Raw genomic sequence first — 26,278 nt, 5'->3', positions numbered from 1 at the left:
TCTCCCTGAAGGGTGATGCCTCCTGGCTAAATACATCTAGTGTTGAGGGGGGACTGGAGTGGGGTTCAGGGGGGTTCTTCATTGTTTGTTGGCTTGGAAAGGGAACAAAGGGGAATCAGCAGTGTGTGGATGATCCCTCATTCACTCTTTCTTCATTCCTCTTCCCTTCCCTTCCCTTGCTTTGTCCTCTCTCTCTCCATCCCTTCCTCCCTCCTTCTCTCCCCTCTCTCCTACAGCTGGAGGCAGAAGCAGTGCCAGAGGTATCAGAGAAATATGAGATCGCCTCAGTCCCAACCTTCCTATTCTTTAAGGTGAGTCTTATTACCTCAGTCCCAACCATCCTCTTCTTTAAGGTGAGTCTTATTACCTCAGTCCCAACCATCCTCTTCTTTAAGGTGAGTCTTATTACCTCAGTCCCTACCTTCCTCTTCTTTAAGGTGAGTCTTATTACCTCAGTCCCAACCTTCCTCTTCTTTAAGGTGAGTCTTATTACCTCAGTCCCAACCGTCCTCTTCTTTAATGTGAGTCTTAAAATTGGAATCTTTAACATTAAGTAAAATCCCTAACCGAAAAACAAATATACACTACATTACCAAAAGTATGTGGAGACCCCTTCAAAAATGAGTGGATTTGGGTATTTCAGCCACACCTGTTGCTGACAGCCATGCAATCTCCATAGACAAACATTGGCAGTAGAATGGCCCGTACTGAAAAGCTCAGTGACTGTCAACGTGGCACAGTCATAGGATGCCACCTTTCCAAAAAGTCAGTTGGTCATATTTCTGCCCTGCTAGAACTGCCCATGTCAACTGTAAGTGCTGTTTTTGTGAAGTAGAAACGTCTAGGAGCAACAACGGCTCAACTGCGAAGTGGTAGGCCACACATGCTCACAGAACAGAAAAATAATCTGTCCTCGGTTTGCAACACTCACTACCGAGTTCCAAACTGCATCTGGAAGCAACGTCAGCACAATAACTGTTCGTCAGGAGCTTCATGAAATGGGTTTCCATGGCTGAGCAGCCACACACAAGCCTAAGATCACCTTGTGCAATGCCAAGCGTCGGCTTGAGTGGTGTAAAGCTCACCACCATTGGACTCTGGAGCAGTGGAAACGCGTTCTCTGGAGTGATGAATCACGCATCACCATCTGGCAGTCCGACGGACAAATCTGGGTTTGGCGGATGCCAGGAGAACGCTACCTGCCACAATGCATAGTGCCAACTGTCAAGTTTGGTGGAGGACTAATAATGGTCTGGGGCTGTTTTTCATGGTTCAGGCTAGGCCCCTTAGTTCCAGTGAAGATACTTTTTAATGCTACAGCATACAATTACGTTCTAGACGATTCAGTGCTTCCAACTTTGTGGCAACAGTTTGGGGTAGGCCCTTTACTGTTTCAGCATGACAATGCCCACGTGCACAAAGCGAGGTCCATACATAAATGGTTTGACGAGATCGGTGTGGAAGAACTTGACTGGCCTGCACAGAACCCTGACCTCAACCACATCGACCAATGCTGTAGGCCTATACAGTGCATTCGGAAAGTATTCATACCCCTTGCTTTTCCACATTTTGTTACATTACAGCCTTATTCTAGAATGGATTTCCTCATCAATCCACTCACAATACAATTTAATGACAAAGCAAAAACAGGTGTTTAGAAATGTTAGTAAATAAAGAACACGCTACCTTTCAAAAGTTTGGGGTCACTTAGAAATGTCCTTGTTTTCGAAATAAAATATATATTTCTGTCCATTAAAATAACATATAATTGATCAGAAATACAGTGTAGACATTGTTAATGTTGTAAATGGCTATTGTAGCTGGAAACGGCTGATTTGTAATGCAATATCTACATAGGCGTACAGAGGCCCATTATCAGCAACCATCAGTCCTGTGTTCCAATGGCACGTTGTGTTAGCTAATCCACGTTTATCATTTTAAAAGGCTAATTGATCGTTAGAAAACCCTTTTGCAATTTTGTTAGCACAGCTGAAAACTGTTGTGCTGATTAAAGAAGCAATAAAACAGGCCTTCTTGAGACTAGTTGAGTATCTGGAGCATCAGCAATTGTGGGTTCGATTACAGGATCAAAATAGCCAGAAACAAATATCTTTCTTCTGAAACTCGTCAGTCTATTCTTGTTCTGAGAAATGAAGGCTATTCCATGCGAGAGATTGCCAAGAAACTGAAGATCTCGTTTAACGCTGTGTACTACTCCCTTCACAGAACAGCGCAAACTGGCTCTAACCAGAATAGAAAGAGGAGTGGGAGGCCCCGGTACACAACTGAGCAAGAGGACAAATACATGTGAGTGTCTAGTTTGAGAAACAGACGCCTCACAGGTCCGCAACTGGCAGCTTCATTTAATAGTACCCGCAAAACACCAGTCTCAACGTCAACAGTGAAGAGGCGACTCCGGGATGCTGACCTTCTAGGCAGAGTTGCAAAGAAAAAGCCATATCTCAGACTGACCAATAAAAAGAAAAGATGGGCAAAAGAACAGACACTGGACAGACGAATCGAAGTTTGAGGTGTTCGGATCACAAAGAAGAAGACCAAATGAAAAGATGCTGGAGGAGTGCTTGATGCCATCTGTCAAGCATGGTGGAGGCAATGTGATGGTCTGGGGGTGCTTTGGTGGTGGTGAAGTGGGAGATTTGTACAAGGTAAAAGGGATCTTGAAGAAGGAAGGCTATCACTCCATTTTATTTTATTTTGCAATGCCATGCCATACCCTGTGGACGGCGCTTGATTGGAGCCAATTTCCTCCTACAACAGGACAATGACCCAAAGCACAGCTCCAAACTATGCAAGAACTATTTAGGGAAGAAGCAGTCAGCTGGTATTCTGTCTATAATGGAGTGGCCAGCACAGTCACCTGATCTCAACCCTATTGAGCTGTTGTGGGAGCAGCTTGACCGTATTGTACGTAAGAAGTGCCCATCAAGCCAATCCAACTTGTGGGAGGTGCTTCAGGAAGCATGGGGTGAAATCTCTTCAGATTACCTCAACAAATTGACAACTAGAATGCCAAAGGTCTGCAAGGCTGTAACTGCTGCAAATGGAAGATTCTTTGACGAAAGCAAAGTTTGAAGGACACAATTATTATTTCAATTACAAATCATTATTTCTAACCTTGTCAATGACTACATTTCCTATGCATTTAGCTATATTTCCTATTCAAACTCATTTCATATATGTTTTCATGGAAAACAAGGACATTTCTAAGTGACAACAAACTTTTGAACGGTAGTTTACCTTATTTACATAAGTATTCAGACCCTTTACTATGAGACTCAATTGAGCTCAGGTGAATCTTGTTTCCATTGATGATCCTTGAGATGTTTCTACAACTTGATTGGAGTCCACCTGTGGTAAATTCAATTGATTGGACATGATTTGGAAAGGCACACACCTGTCTATAGAAGGTCCCACAGTTGACAGTGCATGTCAGAGCAAAAACCAAGCCATCAGGTCGAAAGAATTGTCCGTAGAGCTCCGAGACAGGGTTGTGTCGAGGCACAGATCTGGGGAAGGGTACCAAGAAATGTATGCAGCATTGAAGGTCCTCAAGAACACAGTGGCATCAATCTTTCTTAAATGGAAGAAGTTTGGAACTACCAAGACTCTTCCTATAGCTGGCCGCCTGGCCAAACTGAGCAATCGGGTGAGAAGGGCCTTGGTCAGGGAGGTGACCAAGAACCCGACGGTCACGCTGACATCGCTTCTGAATGACAAGCGTCACGTCTGGAGGAAACCTGGCACCATCCCTACGGTGAAGCATGGTGGTGGCAGCATCATGCTGTGGGGATGTTTTTCAGCGGCAGGGACTGGGGGACTAGTCAGGATCGAGGGAAAGATTAACGGAGCAAAGTACAATGAGATCCTTGATGAAAACCTGCTCCAGAGCGCTCAGGACCTCAGACTGGGGTGAATGTTCACCTTCCAACAGCACAACAACATTAAGCACACAGCTAAGACAACGCAGGAGTCACTTCGGTACAAGTCTCTGAATTTCCTTGAGTGGCCCAGCCAGAGCCTGGACTTGAACCCGATCTAACGCAACCTGACAGAGCTTGAGAGGATCTGCAGAGAAGAATGGGAGAAACTCCCCAAATACAGTTGTGCCAAGCATGTAACGTCATACCCAAGAAGATTCGAGGCTGTAATCGCTGCCAAAGGTGCTTCGACAAAGTACTGAGTAAAGGGTCTGAATGCTTATGTAAATGAAATATTTCAGTTTTTTATTTGTAATACATTTGCAAACATTTCTAAAAAACAGTTTTTACTTTGTCATAATGGGGTATTTTGTGTAGACTGAATAAGCTGTAACGTAACAAAATGTGACAAAAATCAAGGGGTCTGAATACTTTCCTAAGGCACTGTATATCATTTTTATTTAATTTTATATTTTTATTTTTACGTAGATGCAGTAAATCGCATAGTAGGTCAATTTCCGCAACTAAGAGCGTTGAAGCTCAACTTCACGGCTGTTTTGGTGCCCTGGCAACCACGCTGCGAACCCTTGCACATGTGCAGATACTGTGTGTGACTGAGTGTTTCATTTCACTCATCTTAATATCTATTCCTTGATGACATGCCCTGCTTTACGGAAGTTGCGAGACATTGCAAGCCAAGAAATTGTGAGATTCCATTGCAAGCCACAGCTTTTGATTGTCGATAGATAGGCCTAGTGCACGGTTCTGACTCTGCCCTCTCTCTCCGTCCCTCACTAGCTCGCTATGAAAGATGCTTGTGTTTGTGTTCTCGGAAGTACGACAACTAATCAGACTCCTCCATTCCGAAAATGCTGAATCTTATGAGTCGATTCCTAGCGGAATCTAATCTTGACACTCCGATAAGGGAGTTTTCAGCCATAGAGGCTGCTGGTAAATACTTGTCTGTTAGGAGAGGTAACACACTGGATATCAGGATCAATGGGAAAATAAAACCTAGGTTACAGCTTCTCCACAGTCCCATCAGGCCTTCTGTCAGGCCTTCACTGTTGATTTAACATGTCAAACATTCAACTGAGCTCTCTCTCTCTCTCTCTCTCTCTCTCTCTCTCTCTCTCTCTCTCTCTCTCTCTCTCTCTCTCTCTCTCTCTCTCAAAACCCTCCTCCTCTAGAACAATACAAACAAAAAGCGCTAAAATATGAATGTTGTTTTTCTTTCTCCCCCATTGTCCTCTGGTGGGTCTCAGGGTGGCCAGAAGATTGACAGGCTGGACGGAGCTCATGCCCCAGAGCTGACCAATAAGGTCCAGAGGCTGTCGGTCAGCTCGGGGGGGCTGGGCGGGCCAGGGGTGGAGCCCCCCAAAGAGGACCTTAATGAGCGTCTGAAGAGACTGATCAATGCAGCACCCTGCATGCTCTTCATGAAGGGATCCCCACAGGAACCTCGCTGCGGTAATGAGAGTGTGTGTGTGTACGTGTCTGCCTGCATGTGTTGGCGTGAGAAGGAAAAGAGAGAGCGATGGAGAGGAGGCAGGCATGGTGGAGGAGAGGAGGCAGGCATGGTGGAGGAGAGGAGGCAGGCATGGTGGAGGAGAGGAGGCAGGCATGGTGGAGGAGAGAAGGCAGGCATGGTGGAGGAGAGAAAGCAGGCATGGTGGAGGAGAGAAAGCAGGCATGGAGGAGGAGAGGAGGCAGGCATGGTGGAGGAGAGAAGGCAGGCATGGTGGAGGAGAGAAGGCAGGCATGGTGGAGGAGAGGAGGCAGGCATGGTGGAGGAGAGGTGGCAGGCATGGTGGAGGAGAGGAGGCAGGCATGGTGGAGGAGAGGAGGCAGGCATGGAGGAGGAGAGGAGGCAGGCATGGTGGAGGAGAGGAGGCAGGCATGGAGGAGGAGAGGAGGCAGGCATGGTGGTGGTAGGTAGTGAATAGTGAAGTGTTGGGTGTGGATCCAGCCCCGCCACAGCAGGACACTAATCTGCCTGGGAGAACCTAACAGCACTTCTATCCAAGGGTGCCAACAACCTCTACCTGGGGAGGCCATTACACTGGACAGGGTTGAGGTCCCACTCCCAACCACTACCTGGGAGGCCATTACACTGGGCAGGGTTGAGGTCCCACTCCCAACCACTACCTGGGGAGGCCATTACACTGGACAGGGTTGAGGTGCCACTCCCAACCACTACCTGGGGAGGCCATTACACTGGACAGGGTTGAGGTCCCACTCCCAACCACTACCTGGGAGGCCATTACACTGTACAGGGTTGAGGTCCCACTCCCAACCACTACCTGGGAGGCCATTACACTGTACAGGGTTGAGGTCCCACTCCCAACCACTACCTGGGAGGCCATTACACTGGACAGGGTTGAGGTCCCACTCCCAACCACTACCTGGGGAGGCCATTACACTGTACAGGGTTGAGGTCCCACTCCCAACCACTACCTGGGGAGGACATTACACTGGACAGGGTTGAGGTCCCACTCCCAACCACTACCTGGGGAGGCCATTACACTGGACAGGGTTGAGGTCCCACTCCCAACCACTACCTGGGAGGCCATTACACTGTACAGTTTTGAGGTGCCACTCCCAACCACTACCTGGGAGGCCATTACACTGGACAGGGTTGAGGTCCCACTCCCAACCACTACCTGGGGAGGCCATTACACTGTACAGGGTTGAGGTCCCACTCCCAACCACTACCTGGGGAGGACATTACACTGGACAGGGTTGAGGTCCCACTCCCAACCACTACCTGGGGAGGACATTACACTGGACAGGGTTGAGGTCCCACTCCCAACCACTACCTGGGGAGGCCATTACACTGTACAGGGTTGAGGTCCCACTCCCAACCACTACCTGGGGAGGACATTACACTGGACAGGGTTGAGGTCCCACTCCCAACCACTACCTGGGAGGCCATTACACTGGACAGGGTTGAGGTCCCACTCCCAACCACTACCTGGGAGGCCATTACACTGTACAGGGTTGAGGTCCCACTCCCAACCACTACCTGGGGAGGCCATTACACTGGACAGGGTTGAGGTCCCACTCCCAACCACTACCTGGGGAGGCCATTACACTGTACAGGGTTGAGGTCCCACTCCCAACCTCTACCTGGGGAGGCCATTACACTGGACAGGGTTGAGGTCCCACTCCCAACCACTACCTGGGGAGGCCATTACACTGGACAGGGTTGAGGTCCCACTCCCAACCACTACCTGGGGAGGCCATTACACTGGACAGGGTTGAGGTCCCACTCCCAACCACTACCTGGGAGGCCATTACACTGTACAGGGTTGAGGTCCCACTCCCAACCACTACCTGGGGAGGCCATTACACTGGACAGGGTTGAGGTGCCACTCCCAACCACGCCGCTGAGTATAATTATTAGGGTTAGGGTCAAGGCAGTTTGCCAAACACCTAACATTACATTTTAGTTTTTAAAATCTAATCCCATAAGTGTTACTTTTCACCTCATCCTGAAATCTATCTCTAAATGTTATTTATCTTTAAAGAACCCAAGTTGTAGTGTTTCTGAACTCTTGTTTAATCTCCACCAAGCCACGTGAGGCTGTGAGTAGGACCTCTAGGTCTTTAAAGAAGCCCTCTAAACCTGAATTTAAAGGTTACACCATTTAAATGTAAAACACATGTAGCTAACACATTACACACTCTTTGTGTGTGTGTGTGTGTGTGTGTGTGTGTGTGTGTGTGTGTGTTTGTGTGTGTGTGTGCATAATAACCAAACTTTCCTTGAAATAAGAAATCAGCTCTGTATGTTCCTTTATCCTGGAGCTGTATCGTCTGTCTGCGGAGCGCGATCCCCCCTGACCCTTTAGGAACAGGAGAGAGGGAGAACAACCTCTCACCAATCAATCGTGCGTGTCTGGGTCTGGGAGAGAGAGCCTCTAGCCAGAGAAAGCAGCTGGGCCTGGTGTAGTAGAAACAAGTTAATATAGTGGCATGCAGCTGAATAACCATTAGTTGGGGGCCTCTAGCTGTTTTATAATGAATTCCCCCATGAATGAATGAAGTATCAGAATGAGAGTTTCACTGCAGGCTCTACATACAGGCAGCATATCACCCTCCCCTCCGTCTCGTGTTCGCTCTTTTCTCTCTGGTTTTCTCTTTCTGTTTCTTTTCTCATTTCTCTCTCTCTCTCTCTCTCTCTCTCTCTCTCTCTCTCTCTCTCTCTCTCTCTCTCTCTCTCTCTCGCTCTCTCGCTCTCTCTCTCTCTCTCTCTTTCTTTCTCTTTCTCTCGTTCTCTCTCGCTCTTTCTCTTTTTCTCTCTCTCTTTTTCTCTCTTCTCTCTTGCTCTCTCCCTCTTTCTTTCCGTCTCTTTCTCTCTCTTTTTCTCTCTTTTTCTTTCTCTCTTGCTCTCTCCCCCTCCCCCTCTCTCTCATTTCTTTCTCTCTATTCCCTCTGTCACAGTCTCTTCTCACACACTGACCCATGTATCAAGGACATAACACATACCTCACATATTTAAACAATGAGCCTGTCCATTCCAAAGTGGACCCATGTCAGTGTTAACAAAGAAAATAGCTATTACAATAGCTCAGAGCATTCGGAAAGTATTCAGACCCCTTGACTTTTTCCACATTTTGTTACGTTACAGCCTTATTCTAAAATGGATTAAATAAAAACATTTCTTCATCAATCTACACACAATACCCCATAATGACAAAACAAATGATGTCACATTTACATAAGTATTCAGACCCTTTACTCAGTACTATGTTGAAGCACCTTTGGCAGCGATTACAGCCTCATGTCTTCTTGGGTATGACGCTACAAGCTTGGCACACCTGTATTTGGGGAGTTTCTCCCATTTTCTGCAGATCCTCTCAAGCTCTGTCAGGTTGGATGGGGAGCATTGCTGCACAGCTATTTTCAGGTCTCTTCTAGAGATGTTCGGTCGGGTTCAAGTCCGGGCTCTGGTTGGGCCACTCAAGGACATTCAGAGACTTGTCCCGATGCCACTCCTGCATTGTCTTTGCTATGTGCTTAGGGTCATTGTCCTGTTGGAAGGTGAACCTTCACCCCAGTCTGAGGTCCTGAGCGCTCTGGAGCAGGTTTTCATCAAGGATCTCTCTGTACTTTGCTCCATTCATCTTTCCCTCGATCCTGACTAGTCTCCCAGTCCCTGCCGCTGACAAACATCCCCACAGCATGACGCTGCCACCACCATGCTTCACCGTAGGGATGGTGCCAGGTTTCCTCCAGACGTGACGCTTGGCATTCAGGCCAAAGAGTTCAATCAGTTTCATCAGACCAGAGAATCCTGTTTCTCATGGTCTGAGAGTCCTTTAGGTGCCTTTTGGCAAACTCCAAGCGGGCTGTCATGTGCCTTTTACTGAGGAGTGGCTTCTGTCTGGCCACTCAACCATAAAAGCCTGATTGGTGGAGTGCTGTATAGATGGTTGTCCTTCTGGATGGTTCTCCCATCTCTACAGAGGAACTCTGGAGCTCTGTCAGAGTGACCATTGGGTTCTTGGTCACCTCCCTGACCAAGGCCCTTCTCCCCCGATTGCTCAGTTAGGCCGGGCGGCCAGCTCTAGGAAGAGTCTTGGTGGTTCCAAACTTCTTCCATTTAAGAATGATGGAGACCATTGTGTTCTTTGGGACCTTGAATGCTGCAGACATTTTCCGTGCCTCGACACGATCCTGTCTTGGAGCTCTACTGACAATTCCTTCGACCTCATGGCTTGATTTTTGCTCTGACATGCACTGTCAACTGTGGTACCTTATATAGACAGGTGTGTGCCTTTCCAAATTATGTCCAATCAATTTAATTTACCACATGTGGACTCCAGTCAAGTTGTAGAAACATCAAGGATGATCAATGCAAGCAGGATGCACCTGAGCTCAATTTCGAGTCTCATAGCAAAGGGTCTGAATACTTATGTAAATAATGTATTTGTATTTTTTTAAATAAATTTGCTTATTCTAAAAACCTGTTTTCGCTTTGACATTATGGGGTATTGTGTGTAGATTGATGAGAATTTTTCAAGATCAGTTTTAGAATAAGTCTGTAACGTAACAACGTGGAAACGGTCAAGGGGTCCTTAATACTTTCCGAATGCACTGTGTATTAGTTTTTATTTTATCAGTGTTACACTTATTACATCAAATGAATGTCATGATACCAGACTAGGGTCTGGGACCATCTTTATTTGACCTTTTAATTCATTACATTTACATTTACATCATTTAGCAGACACTCTCATCCAGAGCGACTTACAAATTGGTGCATTCAACTTATGGTAGCCAGCGGGACAACCACTTTTTCTTCTTTTTTTATGGGGGGGGGGGGTGGGTAGAAGGATTACTTTATACTATTCCAGGTATTCCTTAAAGAGGTAGGGTTTCAAGTGTCTCCGGAAGGTGGTTTCAAGTGTCTCCGGAAGGTGGTCAGTGACTCCGCTGTCTTGTTCATTTGTTTCTATAATATGAGGGTAACAAACATGCTGCTGACCAAACTGATCTGCAATTAGGTCCTGATTTAATATCCTGACTCTGTTGTTCCTATGAACATACAATAACATTTTAACTAACAACCCCTTGATTTCCCCTCTGGGTTTCAGCCGTCAGAGTGTAGTTCTATTAAAGGACCCAGTACAACAGCTGTGTACCTGTCTTGTACCATGTTACAAACAGACTCTGTTTTCTCCCCGTCCACCAGGCTTCAGCCGTCAGATAGTGGCGCTTTTCAAGGACCATGCTATCCAGTACAGCAGCTTTGACATCCTGTCAGATGAGGAAGTGAGAGGGGGGCTGAAGACCTTCTCCAATTGGCCCACCTACCCTCAGGTTTACGTTAATGGAGAACTCGTAGGGGGACTGGACATTGTCAAGGTGAGTAATGTTCAACACACATTTAGCCATACCATTTTTTATTTTTTCTCCAGAAAAGTGAGGCAAAAAATGAAAAGTTGAACCCTTGTAAAAAATACTAAACAACCTTGGTACAACACCTAGAGACCTCACCAAGAGATTTTTAGCCTTTTGGTATAATGGTTTTGGAATGACAGGGACCAGGGTGTTTGAGTCCTGGTCAGGATACCTTCCTAATTAACTACATTGGTGTCAGGAGTTGGATAGGACCATTGAAAAGCATGCCCCAGCCAAGTTAGAGGCATAGTTCTAATAATTGATGTGCTACCTGAAATGTATAGTATTCTATTAAAGTAATCACACCTATTGTTACTATATTTAACTGCTTCAGCTTCTATTCAGCTTGGATTCTACACTTAACACATCTCCCACTACCGTGCAAATGTTTTTAGACAGCTGAAGCGAGAACACACATTGTCTTCAATTGTACTTATTCTAGTTGAGTTATATGTGTTCACTGCAGGCTGACTAGCAGCTATTAAGTTGCAGTGTCTCATAAAATAATTGCCCAAATCAACCTAAAGTATCTACAAAACAAGTTTTACAGCAACATAATCCAAAAGGAAGGTTACTAAAATGTTTTCCTATTACTGTTCGCGATTTACAAATTATTATTTAAATTCCCAGGATTTGATTCACAGGCGATCAAACCGAATCCCAACTACTACAATGGCGAAGCGAATCATTCGATTTGTAAAAGGAAAATATAAATATATATTTTGGGGTCTGAGCAGTTCTGGACTGGTTCCGACCGATATTTCTGTGTACAGCGCAACATCAATTGCTTTACACTCACTAAAAGCACTGGTTGTCCCGATTTCACATGCGCTATTACAAGAGCAGCTGTGAGGTTCACAGACACAGGAAATCTTCCATTTGCATGGGGAGCGATATGTCACATTTTCTGGCCTATCCAGACAAAGGAAGGATTTCCTGTACCTGTGAACCTCGTAGCTGTGCTTGCAATAGTGCATATGAATGAAACAGGAGACTCCAGCGGAGGCAACAATAACGGTTTCATCTCACTGTGATGTTTTCAGATGGATTTAGAGCGCTCCACAGGGAAAATGTGCAAAACCGTTTTGTAGAATTGAAAGACCGCTTATTCTTGGTCACAGACGGACAAAACCACTTGTAGCGAGCTGAAGTTTTAATGAATATGGAGACATTTGAATAGTGTCTCTGCGTCACTCAGAGGACGTTTGGCAGAAAGTCTCGGTCGTCAGTTTATATGAAATGGTGCCAATATTGTACTGTCACTAAGTATGATCACATTTATATTACAGTTACAGTGAGGGAAAAAAGTATTTGATCCCCTGCTGATTTTGTACGTTTGCCCACTGACAAAGAAATGATCAGTCTATCATTTTAATGGTAGGTTTATTTGAACAGTGAGAGACAGAATAACAACAAAAAAATCCAGAAAAACACATGTCAAAATGTTTTATAAATTGATTTGCATTTTAATGAGGGAAATAAGTATTTGACCCCCTCTCAATCAGAAAGATTTCTGGCTCCCAGGAGCACACTCTTAAAGGGAGCGCTCATAATCTCAGCTTGTTACCTGTATAAAAGACACCTGTCCACAGAAGCAATCAATCAATCAGATTCCAAACTCTCCACCATGGCCAAGACCAAAGAGCTCTCCAAGGATGTCAGGGACAAGATTGTAGACCTACACAAGGCTGGAATGGGCTACAAGACCATCGCCTAGCAGCTTGGTGAGAAGGTGACAACAGTTGGTGCGATTATTCGCAAATGGAAGAAACACAAAAGAACTGTCAATCTCCCTCGGCCTGGGGCTCCATGCAATATCTCACCTCGTGGAGTTGCAATGATCATGAGAACGGTGAGGAATCAGCCCAGAACTACACGGGAGGATCTTGTCAATGATCTCAAGGCAGCTGGGACCATAGTCACCAAGAAAACAATTGGTAACACACTACGCCATGAAGGACTGAAATCCTTAGCGCCCGCAAGGTCCCCCTGCTCAAGAAAGCACATATACATGCCCGTCTGAAGTTTGCCAATGAACATCTGAATGATTCAGAGGAGAACTGGGTGAAAGTGTTGTGGTCAGATGAGACCAAAATTGAGCTCTTTGGCATCAACTCAACTCGCCGTGTTTGGAGGAGGAGGAATGCTGCCTATGACCCCAAGAACACCATCCCCACCGTCAACCATGGAGGTGGAAACATTATGCTTTGGGGTTGTTTTTCTGCTAAGGGGACAGGACAACTTCACCGCATCAAAGGGACGATGGACGGGGCCATGTACCGTCAAATCTAGGGTGAGAACCTCCTTCCCTCAGCCAGGGCATTGAAAATGGGTCGTGGATGGGTAATCCAGCATGACAATGACCCAAAACACACGGCCAAGGCAACAAAGGAGTGGCTCAAGAAGAAGCACATTAAGGTCCTGGAGTGGCCTAGCCAGCCTCCAGACCTTAATCCCATAGAAAATCTGTGGAGGGAGCTGAACGTTCGAGTTGCCAAACGTCAGCCTCGAAACCTTAATGACTTGGAGAAGATCTGCAAAGAGGAGTGGGACAAAATCCCTCCTGAGATGTGTGCAAACCTGGTGGCCAATTACAAGAAACATCTGACCTCTGTGATTGCCAACAAGGGTTTTGCCACCAAGTACTAAGTAATGTTTTGCAGAGGAGTCAAATACTTATTTCCCTCATTAAAAATGCAAATCAATTCATAACATTTTTTACATGTGTTTTTCTGGATTTTTTTGTTGTTATTGTGTCTCTCACTGTTCAAATAAACCTACCATTTAAAAATGATAGACTGATCATGTCTTTGTCAGTGGTCAAACGTACAAAATCAGCAGGGGATCAAATACTTTTTTCCCTCACTGTATAAGGAAGGTGAAGTCTTATAGTAAGTTGTTTTTTATAATTTGATTGTTAGTATATTTTGAAAGCATTTCAGTCATTTCATGCCCTATTGCCCCACTTTTGTTGAATAAGGAACAAAATCCTATGATTTTTCATAATATTTGTACTATGTACTTGAGCTTGTGTCCTAAAAAGTGAGTACATCTCAGCAATGTATAACTATTTCTACCAGAAAGGTGAGTTCCAGACCTTTCTAAAACGATGCAACAACCAGTTATTGTTTATGGGTCTATTTAGCCCTAATAGTCAAGAGGTTAAAATAATCAATTCACGTGAATCAAATAATCTCTTTTGTTTTTCAAATCATTTTTTTTTTTTTTTTTTTTTTTTTTTTTTTTTTGTGTGAGGCGTCCGTTATGTAGTTAATTACATAAATATGGTCTTACTAAAATAATTACCGACTGAAGCTTTAAACACAACTCTGTTCCTGGAGAGCTACCCTCCTGTAGGTTTTGGGTGAGGTTAAGGAGGCATGGGGGGGGGCAGGGTATGCAAAGTCATAGAAATATAATTACAAGAACGAACATTCTCATTCAAGTCAATGTTCTGTGATGGGTGGACCAGCAGCCATATTGAGTGTATCCATGAGTGGTCCAGTTTAATTGACATGGTCTGAGGGGCTTTGTTCCTTCTGGTAATTATATTTCAATGTGAACAGTAACACATTTTTTATTGCAACATATATGTTTTACAGAATATTAGTGGGTGGTTTGGTTTCTCCCTGCTGCATGGCATGCTTTCTCCTAGGTGCTGTGTTTAGCGTTCTGTGTGTCCCTCCTCCATAGCTGTACATTCCCACTGAGGTAATTCAGCTTTAACACATGAGAGAGCACCTGCTGGGGTAGGAGGGCTGGATTACTTTAGCTAGGAGCTTCCCTCCCCTCAGAGGGAGTGAGGGAGGGAGTGAGTGAGGGATTAGATAGCAGCTCTTTTTCTCTTCCTACCCTGGCTGACTGGGGCCTGAGACGCTAGCTGTGTTCCTACCCCGGCTGACTGGGGCCTGAGACGCTAGCTGTGTTCCTACCCCGGCTGACTGGGGCCTGAGACACTAGCTGTGTTCCTACCCCGGCTGACTGAGGCCTGAGACGCCAGCTGTGTTCCTACCCCGGCTGACTGGGGCCTGAGACGCTAGCTGTGTTCCTACCCCGGCTGACTGGGGCCTGAGACGCTAGCTGTGTTCCTACCCCGGCTGACTGAGGCCTGAGACGCCAGCTGTGTTCCTACCCCGGCTGACTGGGGCCTGAGACGCTAGCTGTGTTCCTACCCCGGCTGACTGGGGCCTGAGACGCCAGCTGTGTTCCTACCCCGGCTGACTGGGGCCTGAGACGCTAGCTGTGTTCCTACCCCGGCTGACTGGGGCCTGAGACGCTAGCTGTGTTCCTACCCCGGCTGACTGGGGCCTGAGACGCTAGCTGTGTTCCTACCCCGGCTGACTGGGGCCTGAGACGCTAGCTGTGTTCCAATATCCATACTAACCTACTGCATACTTAATGAGTATATACTACATACTATATACTATTAGTTCATCTTAGTATACTGTAAACGAACGGTATCTTTTCAGTTGAGTTACTAATGCTTCGCCTGTCTACCGAAAGTTGATGCTGTTGCTATGCAACTTCTTGTTAGCGTAACAAATGACCAGCTAGACATCTTACGACATCATTAACGATGTCCTTTTGAGAACGCACAACGACTATACCAGTCAGCTAAGCTAAGAATGAGGGGAATAATCAAGTCAAATAAATGTTGTCCTCCATATGTGTTAGATGTGTCATTGTTTGTGTCCATTAAACCCTCTATGGCTCAACACGGCACGCGATGCACTGTCTGTGGCTCGAGACAGACATACCACAACTATATATAGTTAATATACTGGCAGGTTCCATGTATTAGTAGCCAACTAACGTTAGGTAGCTAGCTAACATACCGCTACATACTGCTGTATGATATGCTATGCGGTTCGTAAGGCTAGTAGCGTAGCTAACAAATTGTCAGCCAACATATAACGTAACTTATTTTGAAAAGTCATTACTTTATTACATTGCTCAACATGTTCTTAACATTGGTCTTAATCAGTTAAATCAATGAATATTGACTTTTTAGACTTACATTTGTATCCGGTCAAATCTGAAAATGTTGTTAAGCCACTCCCATTTTCTGAAGAATTGCATTATGGGCCCTAAAAGCACGGAAATAGTGTCCACTGCTTGTATACTTTTTATTTTGGCGAATGTAGCACGACATCCGGGATCTTTTGGCATACTAACTATATCCATACTATGACCAATGATCATACTAAATACTCACAAATAGTACAGTTAGTGTTGTTAGTATGAGTATTGGAACACAGCTGCTCTCTACTGCCCCCTCCCTCATTAAGCAGACAGTACACCTGTATAGTGGAGCAAGCAGCCCTGCTGTGTGTGGGACGAGGACGACTGGGGCCTGAGTTTCCTTCTCGTGTGGCGGTGTGTGGCTGTGTGTGTGTGTGTGTGTGTGTGTGTGTGTGTGTGTGTGTGACTGTGTGTGTGTGTGTGTGTGTGTGTGTGTGTGTGTGTGTGACTGTGTGTGTGTGTGTGTGTGTGTGTGTGTGTGTGTGTGTGTGTGTGCGCGTTTGAGAAAGAGATGGATAGATCAAGAGAAGGGGGAAGTGGGAATGAGACTGTAGGTATGTGGGATTGAGACTGTAGGTATGTGTGTTTAGTGGGATTGAGACTGTAGGTATGTGGGATTGAGACTGTAGGTATGTGTGTTTAGTGGGATTGAGACTGTAGGTATGTGTGTTTAGTGGGATTGAGACTGTAGGTATGTGTGTTTAGTGGGATTGAGACTGTAGGTATGTGTGTTTAGTGGGATTGAGACTAGGTATGTGGGATTGAGACTGTAGGTAGGTGTGTTAGTGGGATTGAGACTGTAGGCATGTGTGTTTAGTGGGATTGAGACTGTAGGTATGTGGGATTGAGACTGTAGGTATGTGTGTTTAGTGGGATTGAGACTGTAGGTATGTGTGTTTAGTGGGATTGAGACTGTAGGTATGTGTGTTAGTGGGATTGAGACTGTAGGTATGTGTGTTTAGTGGGATTGAGACTGTAGGTATGTGTGTTTAGTGGGATTGAGACTGTAGGTATGTGTGTTTAGTGGGATTGAGACTGTAGGTATGTGTGTTTAGTGGGATTGAGACTAGGTATGTGGGATTGAGACTGTAGGTAGGTGTGTTAGTGGGATTGAGACTGTAGGTATGTGTGTTTAGTGGGATTGAGACTGTAGGTATGTGGGATTGAGACTGTAGGTATGTGTGTTTAGTGGGATTGAGACTGTAGGTATGTGTGTTTAGTGGGATTGAGACTGTAGGTATGTGTGTTAGTGGGATTGAGACTGTAGGTATGTGTGTTTAGTGGGATTGAGACTGTAGGTATGTGGGATTGAGACTGTAGGTATGTGTGTTAGTGGGATTGAGACTGTAGATATGTGTGTTAGTGGGATTGAGACTGTAGGTATGTGTGTTTAGTGGGATTGAGACTGTAGGTATGTGTGTTTAGTGGGATTGAGACTGTAGGTATGTGTGTTTAGTGGGATTGAGACTGTAGGTATGTGGGATTGAGACTGTAGGTATGTGTGTTTAGTGGGATTGAGACTGTAGGTATGTGTGTTTAGTGGGATTGAGACTGTAGGTATGTGTGTTTAGTGGGATTGAGACTGTAGGTATGTGGGATTGAGACTGTAGGTATGTGTGTTTAGTGGGATTGAGACTGTAGGTATGTGTGTTTAGTGGGATTGAGACTGTAGGTATGTGTGTTAGTGGGATTGAGACTGTAGGTATGTGTGTTTAGTGGGATTGAGACTGTAGGTATGTGTGTTTAGTGGGATTGAGACTGTAGGTATGTGTGTTTAGTGGGATTGAGACTGTAGGTATGTGTGTTTAGTGGGATTGAGACTAGGTATGTGGGATTGAGACTGTAGGTAGGTGTGTTAGTGGGATTGAGACTGTAGGTATGTGTGTTTAGTGGGATTGAGACTGTAGGTATGTGGGATTGAGACTGTAGGTATGTGTGTTTAGTGGGATTGAGACTGTAGGTATGTGTGTTTAGTGGGATTGAGACTGTAGGTATGTGTGTTAGTGGGATTGAGACTGTAGGTATGTGTGTTTAGTGGGATTGAGACTGTAGGTATGTGGGATTGAGACTGTAGGTATGTGTGTTAGTGGGATTGAGACTGTAGATATGTGTGTTAGTGGGATTGAGACTGTAGGTATGTGTGTTTAGTGGGATTGAGACTGTAGGTATGTGTGTTTAGTGTATAGGTACAGTAGAACAAAGGGCCAGTCCAGTGACCCATCTGAGTGTTGATACCTGTTGTAGGAACTAGCTGAGTCTGGAGAGCTGGAGAACACCTGTCCCAAGGCTGTTACACTGGAGCACAGGTAAAACTCATCTTTACACACACACACACACACACACACACACACACACACACACACACACACACACACACACACACACAACCACACACACACACAACCAAACACACACACACACACACACACACAACCAAACACACACACACACACACACACACACAACCAAACACACACACACACACACACACACAACCAAACACACACACACACAACCAAACACACACAACCAAACACACACACACACAACCAAACACACACAACCAAACACACACACACACACACACAACCAAACACACACACACACACACACAACCAAACACACACACACACACACAACCAAACACACACACACCCAAACACACACACACACACACACACACACGTGGAAGATGCCACGTTGTATTGTGCGACTTATGGACTGTCTTTTATAACCTACAGGTTGAAGTCGACCATCAACAGGAGTCCAGTCATGCTGTTCATGAAGGGCAATAAAGAGGTACGTATGGGTCAGTCAATCATAACAGGTCAATAAAGAGGTACGTATGGGTCAGTCAATCATAACAGGTCAATAAAGAGGTACGTATGGCTCAGTCAATCATAACAGGTCAATAAAGAGGTACGTATGGGTCAGTCAATCATAACAGGTCATTAAAGAGGTACGTATGGGTCAGTCAATCATAACAGGCCAATAAAGAGGTACGTATGGGTCAGTCAATCATAACAGGTCAATAAAGAGGTACTTATGGGTCAGTCAATCATAACAGGTCAATAAAGAGGTACGTATGGGTCAGTCAATCATAACAGGTCATTAAAGAGGTACGTATGGGTCAGTCAATCATAACAGGTCATTAAAGAGGTACGTATGGGTCAGTCAATCATAACAGGTCAATAAAGAGGTACGTATGGGTCAGTCAATCATAACAGGTCAATAAAGAGGTACGTATGGGTCAGTCAATCATAACAGGTCATTAACGAGGTACGTATGGGTCAGTCAATCATAACAGGTCATTAAAGAGGTACGTATGGGTCAGTCAATCATAACAGGTCATTAAAGAGGTACGTATGGGTCAGTCAATCATAACAGGTCAATAAAGAGGTACGTATGGGTCAGTCAATCATAACAGGTCAATAAAGAGGTACGTATGGGTCAGTCAATCATAACAGGTCATTAACGAGGTACGTATGGGTCAGTCAATCATAACAGGTCATTAAAGAGGTACGTATGGGTCAGTCAATCATAACAGGTCATTAAAGAGGTACGTATGGGTCAGTCAATCATAACAGGTCATTAAAGAGGTACGTATGGGTCAGTCAATCATAACAGGTCAATAAAGAGGTACGTATGGGTCAGTCAATCATAACGGGTCATTAAAGAGGTACGTATGGGTCAGTCAATCATAACGGGTCAATAAAGAGGTACGTATGGGTCAGTCAATCATAACGGGTCAATAAAGAGGTACGTATGGGTCAGTCAATCATAACGGGTCAATAAAGAGGTACGTATGGGTCAGTCAATCATAACAGGTCAATAAAGAGGTACGTATGGGTCAGTCAATCATAACAGGTCAATAAAGAGGTACGTATGGGTCAGTCAATCATAACAGGTCAATAAAGAGGTACGTATGGGTCAGTCAATCATAACAGGTCATTAAAGAGGTACGTATGGGTCAGTCAATCATAACAGGTCAATAAAGAGGTACGTATTGTTCAGTCAATCATAACAGGTCATTAAAGCTGTGTGTGTGTTTTGCCTGTATACTTCATTAATGGAGTAGAATAGGACTTGAATATAATTGCAACATAATTGCAGCTAATCGGAAATAAATGCTCTGCATAAACATACATGGACAATAAACTGAGGCTTGTGTTTGGCCTGTATAATACTGTTCTAATAGAACTCCTATACATTACTTCAAGAGGCAACAGTTGGCCTATATAGTAGATGAGGAAAATGTGTCTTGCATACGTTAACAGAATTACAGCTAATCTGAAATCAATGATGTTCTGCACCTCACAGAGCAGAGCGATTCCCCCCCCGACAGACACACACACACACACACACACACACACACACACACACACACACACACACACACACACACTAATGCTTCAGCAGGACCTCCTCCTATCTCTTCATACAGCTATTGATTTCTACTGCTCACAGATGAACAGATATCTTCAGAGTAGTTTAAAGCTAGTCCCCTGTGAATCCCCCTCTCTCCCTCCCCTTTCACTCACTCGTTCACTTGCAAAAAAATAAAAATGTTTTATATGGATCTTTATTCGCTTTCCTTCCATTTCTTGAAAGACAGTTTTTAAGTGGGTGCTTTGAAACCAATAGGAGTTGGAACTTGCTCAATGAAAGCTTCAGTTTGATGCTATTCATTCTGTAGTGAAGCAGTCCCAATTCCTCCTGCTTCAGAGTAGCACTTAACGATGACTTATCTTTGAAAGCATTTCTCCTACTCACTCAGAAAGCACCGTTTTATATTTGCTATTTTCAATAACCGTTGCCTTTTAAAAGACCAGAAACATTCCTTCCTGTAATTTTGTTCTGCAATAAAATGGTTTGGTGTAGACTCACCTGTTGGAGGATCTGAAATGTTTTAATATGTTTATTATAAAGTGTATGTTCTTTGTTAATCATACCCAGGCCAGGATCTGGAGTTATATATCTAAAGTATATTTTTCTTCCTATATCTATAGCAAGCCAAATGTGGATTCAGTCGGCAGATACTGGAGATAATGAACAGTGCAGGGTAAGATAACACCCCTATATCTTTATCATGATAATGAACAGTGCAGGGTAAGATAACACCCCTATATCTTTATCATGTTGTTACGTTGATTTATTTAGATAAGATGTCTTCTTCATGTTGTTATGTTTTAGTGGTAATTATTCATAGATTCAGATAGATTTCAATCACATGTTAACTCCAGTGGGATATTCCTTAGTGTACAGCATGCAGAGGACTAGAGGTCTAGGAGGAATGAATGGAGACAGAGAAAAGGTTGTTTATAATATGATGCTTTGGTTAATATCATGCCTGTGCTTTGTGTTTGCAGAGTGGAATACAGTACCTTTGATATACTGGAAGATGAGGAGGTAAAACAGCCTGTCTGTATCTGTCTGGGACATTTTGCTTTAGATTCATTTAAGTCAAGGCTTATTTTCTCAGCAGTGATATTCAAATATGCAGAAAAACAGATCGTATGTTGTAATTTTAGGTGTTTTGATTCTGAACGCCTCTTCCTTGCAACCAAAGTCCCTTGAAGCTTTGAGCCCCCCACAAAACGATGTTGGTGAAACATAAAGATGTGTAACGTTGTTTTGTTGGTGAAACCTAAAGATGTGTAACGTTGTTTTGTTCATGTCTCTTCCACTCACCAATCTCCAGGTCAGACAGGGGCTGAAGACATACTCAAACTGGCCGACGTACCCTCAGCTATACGTCAAGGGGGAACTCATTGGCGGGCTGGACATTGTGAAGGTGAGAATGGATTTAGTTTTACACCTTAGGCCAGGGCTGCCCAACCCTCTTCCTGGAGATCTACCGTCCTGTGGGTTTTCAGTCCAACCCTCTTCCTAGAGATCTACCGTCCTGTGGGTTTTCAGTCCAACCCTAATTTAACACACCTGATTCTACTTATTAGCTGCTCAACAAGACCTTAACTAGCTGAATCAGATATGCTAAATTAGGGTTGGACTGAACCTACAGGACAGTAGATCTCCAGGAAGAGGGTTGGACTGAACCTACAGGACAGTAGATCTCCAGGAAGAGGGTTGGACTGAACCTACAGGACAGTAGATCTCCAGGAAGAGGGTTGGACTGAAAACCTACAGGACGGTAGATCTCCAGGAAGAGGGTTGGACTGAAAACCTACAGGACAGTAGATCTCCAGGAAGAGGGTTGGACTGAACCTACAGGACAGTAGATCTCCAGGAAGAGAGTTGGACTGAAAACCTACAGGACAGTAGATCTCCAGGAAGAGGGTTGGACTGAACCTATAGGACGGTAGATCTCCAGGAAGAGGGTTGGACTGAAAACCTACAGGACAGTAGATCTCCAGGAAGAGGGTTGGACTGAAAACCTACAGGACGGTAGATCTCCAGGAAGAGGGTTGGACTGAAAACCTACAGGACAGTAGATCTCCAGGAAGAGGGTTGGACTGAAAACCTACAGGACGGTAGATCTCCAGGAAGAGGGTTGGACTGAAAACCTACAGGACGGTAGATCTCCAGGAAGAGGGTTGGACTGAAAACCTACAGGACGATAGATCTCCAGGAAGAGGGTTGGACTGAAAACCTACAGGACGGTAGATCTCCAGGAAGAGGGTTGGACTGAAAACCTACAGGACAGTAGATCTCCAGGAAGAGAGTTGGACTGAAAACCTACAGGACAGTAGATCTCCAGGAAGAGGGTTGGACTGAACCTATAGGACGGTAGATCTCCAGGAAGAGGGTTGGACTGAAAACCTACAGGACAGTAGATCTCCAGGAAGAGGGTTGGACTGAAAACCTACAGGACGGTAGATCTCCAGGAAGAGGGTTGGACTGAACCTACAGGACAGTAGATCTCCAGGAAGAGGGTTGGACTGAAAACCTACAGGACGGTAGATCTCCAGGAAGAGGGTTGGGCAGCTCTGCCTTAGACCATTATTGCACTTATTACCACCACTTAGGCATATATTTGTCTCCCGAGTGGCGCAGTGGTCTAAGGCACTGCATCGCAGTGCTAGCTGTGCCACTAGAGATCCTGGTTAGAATCCAAGCTCTGTCGTAGCCGGCCGCGACTGGGAGACCCATGGGGCGGCGCACAATTGGCCCAGCGTTGTCCAGGGTAGGGGAGGGAATGGCTGGCAGGGATGTAGCTCAGTTGGTAGAGCATGGCGTTTGCATGGCGGTTGTGGGTTCGATTCCCACGGGGGGCCAGTATGATTTTTTTCTTTTTTATAATAATGTATGCACTCACTAACTGTAAGTCGCTCTGGATAAGAGCGTCTGCTAAATGACTAAAATGTAAATGTAAATATTCAGCCTGGTCCAGGACTAAAAACCATTCACAAGGGAGATTCTCCATTAAAATAGCTTTTTAGTCCCAAACTAGGCTTAATCTGTGTCCCGGGAAACCGACCCTTATACTATCAACCGGACAGACAGAGACAACGGCAGTACCACAGTCTCTCCACCTGGTGTCACTAAAGCACCGTGTTCTGTTAGCTTACCCTGCTTAATGTCCTCACCCATGGACAGTCAGATAAGCGGCATGGAGGGTTCATCCTCCGTAATAAAAAGCACAGAGGAAAAGATGATCTAATGTAAATACCAAGGTTTCTTAGTGAACTACATTAAACCATGCTAGGGAGGTTACACAACACGCAGATAATAATGTCCCAAGGGTGTATCTAACAGTAATCCTCTTATTGGTATGCCTACTTATTTCACCAAGAGCCTTGCTTTGTATAAACTAGGCCTCTACTCCGGGGGGGGGGGGGGCTTACAGCAGCATATTGCCCAACAGAAGCTAGAGATTAAAGTCAGCTGGAGTTCAGTTCTAATAGATCACCTGTCAATCACTGTTCTTTCAAGGACTGCATTGTGATAACATGAGTTTCACGAGACAGGAGTTATCTGTGAATCTATTCGTAGTTAGTTTCATGAGACAGGAGTTCTCTGTGAATCTATTCGTAGTTAGTTTCATGAGACAGGAGTTCTCTGTGAATCGATTCATAGTTATTGTGCATCAATAGAATATTTATTTCTGGATCCTGTTGGAATGGGGCTTACATGACGGACCCAATAGGCTGTTATTTTCTCATGTATCATGATCAGCCGGTACGAAGATCAGACCTGTATTGACACGTGTGTTCTGTGTTTTTTTTACAGGAGCTTAAAGAGAGCGGAGACCTTCCTTCAGTCCTGAGGGGTGAATGCTAGATGCCGGTAGCACTGTCACTGTGATGGGAATAAAGCTATGGACTACTGCACACTTCCTTACCCTCTATCGTCTTAGAACTTCCTTGACCTCTCACTTAAAAAGCCAACAAGGTCACGGTGAATGCCGTCTGGAGGTACAAGAGATTAAATAAGTCCTATATTATCCACCCATTGATTTCTTAACATAGCACAGGTGTACACGTATCAAAAGAGATGTGTCCAAGTTAACCCAATTGATCAAAGTGCATTTTGCCACCATCAGCTCCAAATGGAATAAAGTCGTCCATGATGCTGCCTGACTGTTTTTTAATGATTTTTTCTTCTTTGGAAACTTAGTGCAGACAGCGCAGCGGTCAGACCACAGAACCTATAGAACGGGCCTCCCCAGTCAAGTCAATGATGACATAATGGGTGGACTGGCAGTCATTCCATAGATCAGTGGTCCCTTCACTTTATCACATGTTGTTATGTTACAGCCTTATTCTAAAATTGATTAAATCGTTTCTTAAATCTGCACACAATACCCCATAATGACAAAGCAAAAACAGGTTTAGAAACTTAATTAAAAACGGATATCTTATTTACATAAGTATTCAGACCCTTTGCTATGAGATTCGAAATTGAGCTCAGGTGCATCTTGTTTCCATTGATCATCCTTGAGATGTTTCTACAACTTGATTGGAGTCCACCTGTGTACATAATTTGGAAAGGCACACACCTGTCTATATAAGGTTCCACAGTTGACAGTGCATGTCAGAGCAAAAACCAAGCCATGAGGTTGAAGGAATTGTCCGTAGAGCTCCGAGACAGGATTGTGTCGAGGCACAGATCTGGGGAAGGGTACCAAAACATGTCTGCAGCATTGAAGGTCTCCAAGAACAGTGGCCTCATTCTTGAATGAAAGAAGTTTGGAACCACCAAGACTCTTCCAAACTGAGCAATTGGGGGAGAAGGGCCTTGGTCAAGGAGGTGACCAAGAACCCAATGGTCACTCTGACAGAGCTCCTCAGTGGAGATGGGGGAAACTTCCAGAAGGACAACCATCTCTGCAGCATTTCACCAATCAGGCCTTTATGGTAGAGTGGCCAGACGGAAGCCACTCCTCAGTAAAAGGCACATGACAGCCCGCTTGGAGTTTCCACTTAGGAGAAATGAGTAGACCTGTGCCACCACCGCGACAATCAGATGCTCTTGGGCTATGAGAGAAAACATAGTCAGATGAAGAGAGAGCAGCTGGACTAGCAGTGTTCTCTGGGGGGATCCATGTCTCCATCAGGGCCAAAAAGTCTAGGGACTGAAGGGCAGCATAGGCTGAGATGAACTCTGTGTCCTGGAACGCAGATCGGCAGTTCAAAACACGGCCAGAGACCCGGAATTCCACATGGGTTGGGCGCGCAGGGTCCACTAAATTAGAAGAGTTGCAGCCAATGGGTGGGGAGCGTCTGTAAAACCTACATGGAGAGGAGCAGCCAAGGGGTGGGGAGCGTCTGTAAAGCCTACAGGGAGAGGAGCAGCCAAGGGGTGGGGAGCGTCTGTAAAGCCTACAGGGAGAGGAGCAGCCAAGGGGTGGGGAGCGTCTGGAAAGCCTACAGGGAGAGGAGCAGCCAATGGGTGGGGAGCGTCTGTAAAACCTACATGGAGAGGAGCAGCCAAGGGGTGGGGAGCGTCTGTAAAGCCTACAGGGAGAGGAGCAGCCAAGGGGTGGGGAGCGTCTGTAAAGCCTACAGGGAGAGGAGCAGCCAAGGGGTGGGGAGCGTCTGTAAAGCCCACAGGGAGAGGAGCAGCCAAGGGGTGGGGAGCGTCTGTAAAGCCCACAGGGAGAGGAGCAGCCAAGGGGTGGGGAGCGTCTGTAAAGCCCACAGGGAGAGGAGCAGCCAAGGGGTGGGGAGCGTCTGTAAAGCCTACAGGGAGAGGAGCAGCCAAGGGGTGGGGAGCGTCTGTAAAACCTACAGGGAGAGGAGCAGCCAAGGGGTGGGGAGCGTCTGTAAAGCCTACAGGGAGAGGAGCAGCCAAGGGGTGGGGAGCGTCTGTAAAGCCTACAGGGAGAGGAGCAGCCAAGGGGTGGGGAGCGTCTGTAAAGCCTACAGGGAGAGGAGCAGCCAAGGGGTGGGGAGCGTCTGTAAAGCCTACAGGGAGAGGAGCAGCCAAGGGGTGGGGAGCGTCTGTAA

The 26,278-nt window shown here is 45.4% G+C and overlaps 1 protein-coding gene across 1 annotated transcript in view; it reads left to right on the top strand.

The window, feature by feature from the left end:
• glrx3 (glutaredoxin 3) overlaps positions 1 to 24,404 on the top strand; it is a 36,070-nt gene extending 11,666 nt beyond the window's left edge. The window contains exons 3-11 of the mRNA XM_084190705.1: positions 237 to 311; positions 5,204 to 5,408; positions 10,639 to 10,811; positions 18,114 to 18,175; positions 18,611 to 18,668; positions 20,879 to 20,931; positions 21,239 to 21,278; positions 21,571 to 21,663; positions 24,060 to 24,404. Of these exons, the coding sequence (XP_084046831.1) occupies positions 237 to 311; positions 5,204 to 5,408; positions 10,639 to 10,811; positions 18,114 to 18,175; positions 18,611 to 18,668; positions 20,879 to 20,931; positions 21,239 to 21,278; positions 21,571 to 21,663; positions 24,060 to 24,110 (810 nt within the window). The 3' untranslated portion in view covers positions 24,111 to 24,404. The remainder of the gene's footprint in view (positions 1 to 236; positions 312 to 5,203; positions 5,409 to 10,638; positions 10,812 to 18,113; positions 18,176 to 18,610; positions 18,669 to 20,878; positions 20,932 to 21,238; positions 21,279 to 21,570; positions 21,664 to 24,059) is intronic.
• The last annotated feature ends 1,874 nt before the right edge of the window (positions 24,405 to 26,278 follow it).

Source organism: Coregonus lavaretus (genome assembly GCF_964263955.1).
Source record: "Coregonus lavaretus genome assembly, contig: HAP1_SCAFFOLD_152, whole genome shotgun sequence".
Lineage (NCBI taxonomy): Eukaryota > Metazoa > Chordata > Actinopteri > Salmoniformes > Salmonidae > Coregonus > Coregonus lavaretus.
Note: the sequence above shows the minus strand (reverse complement) of the source record. Positions and strands in the feature narration are given on the sequence as shown.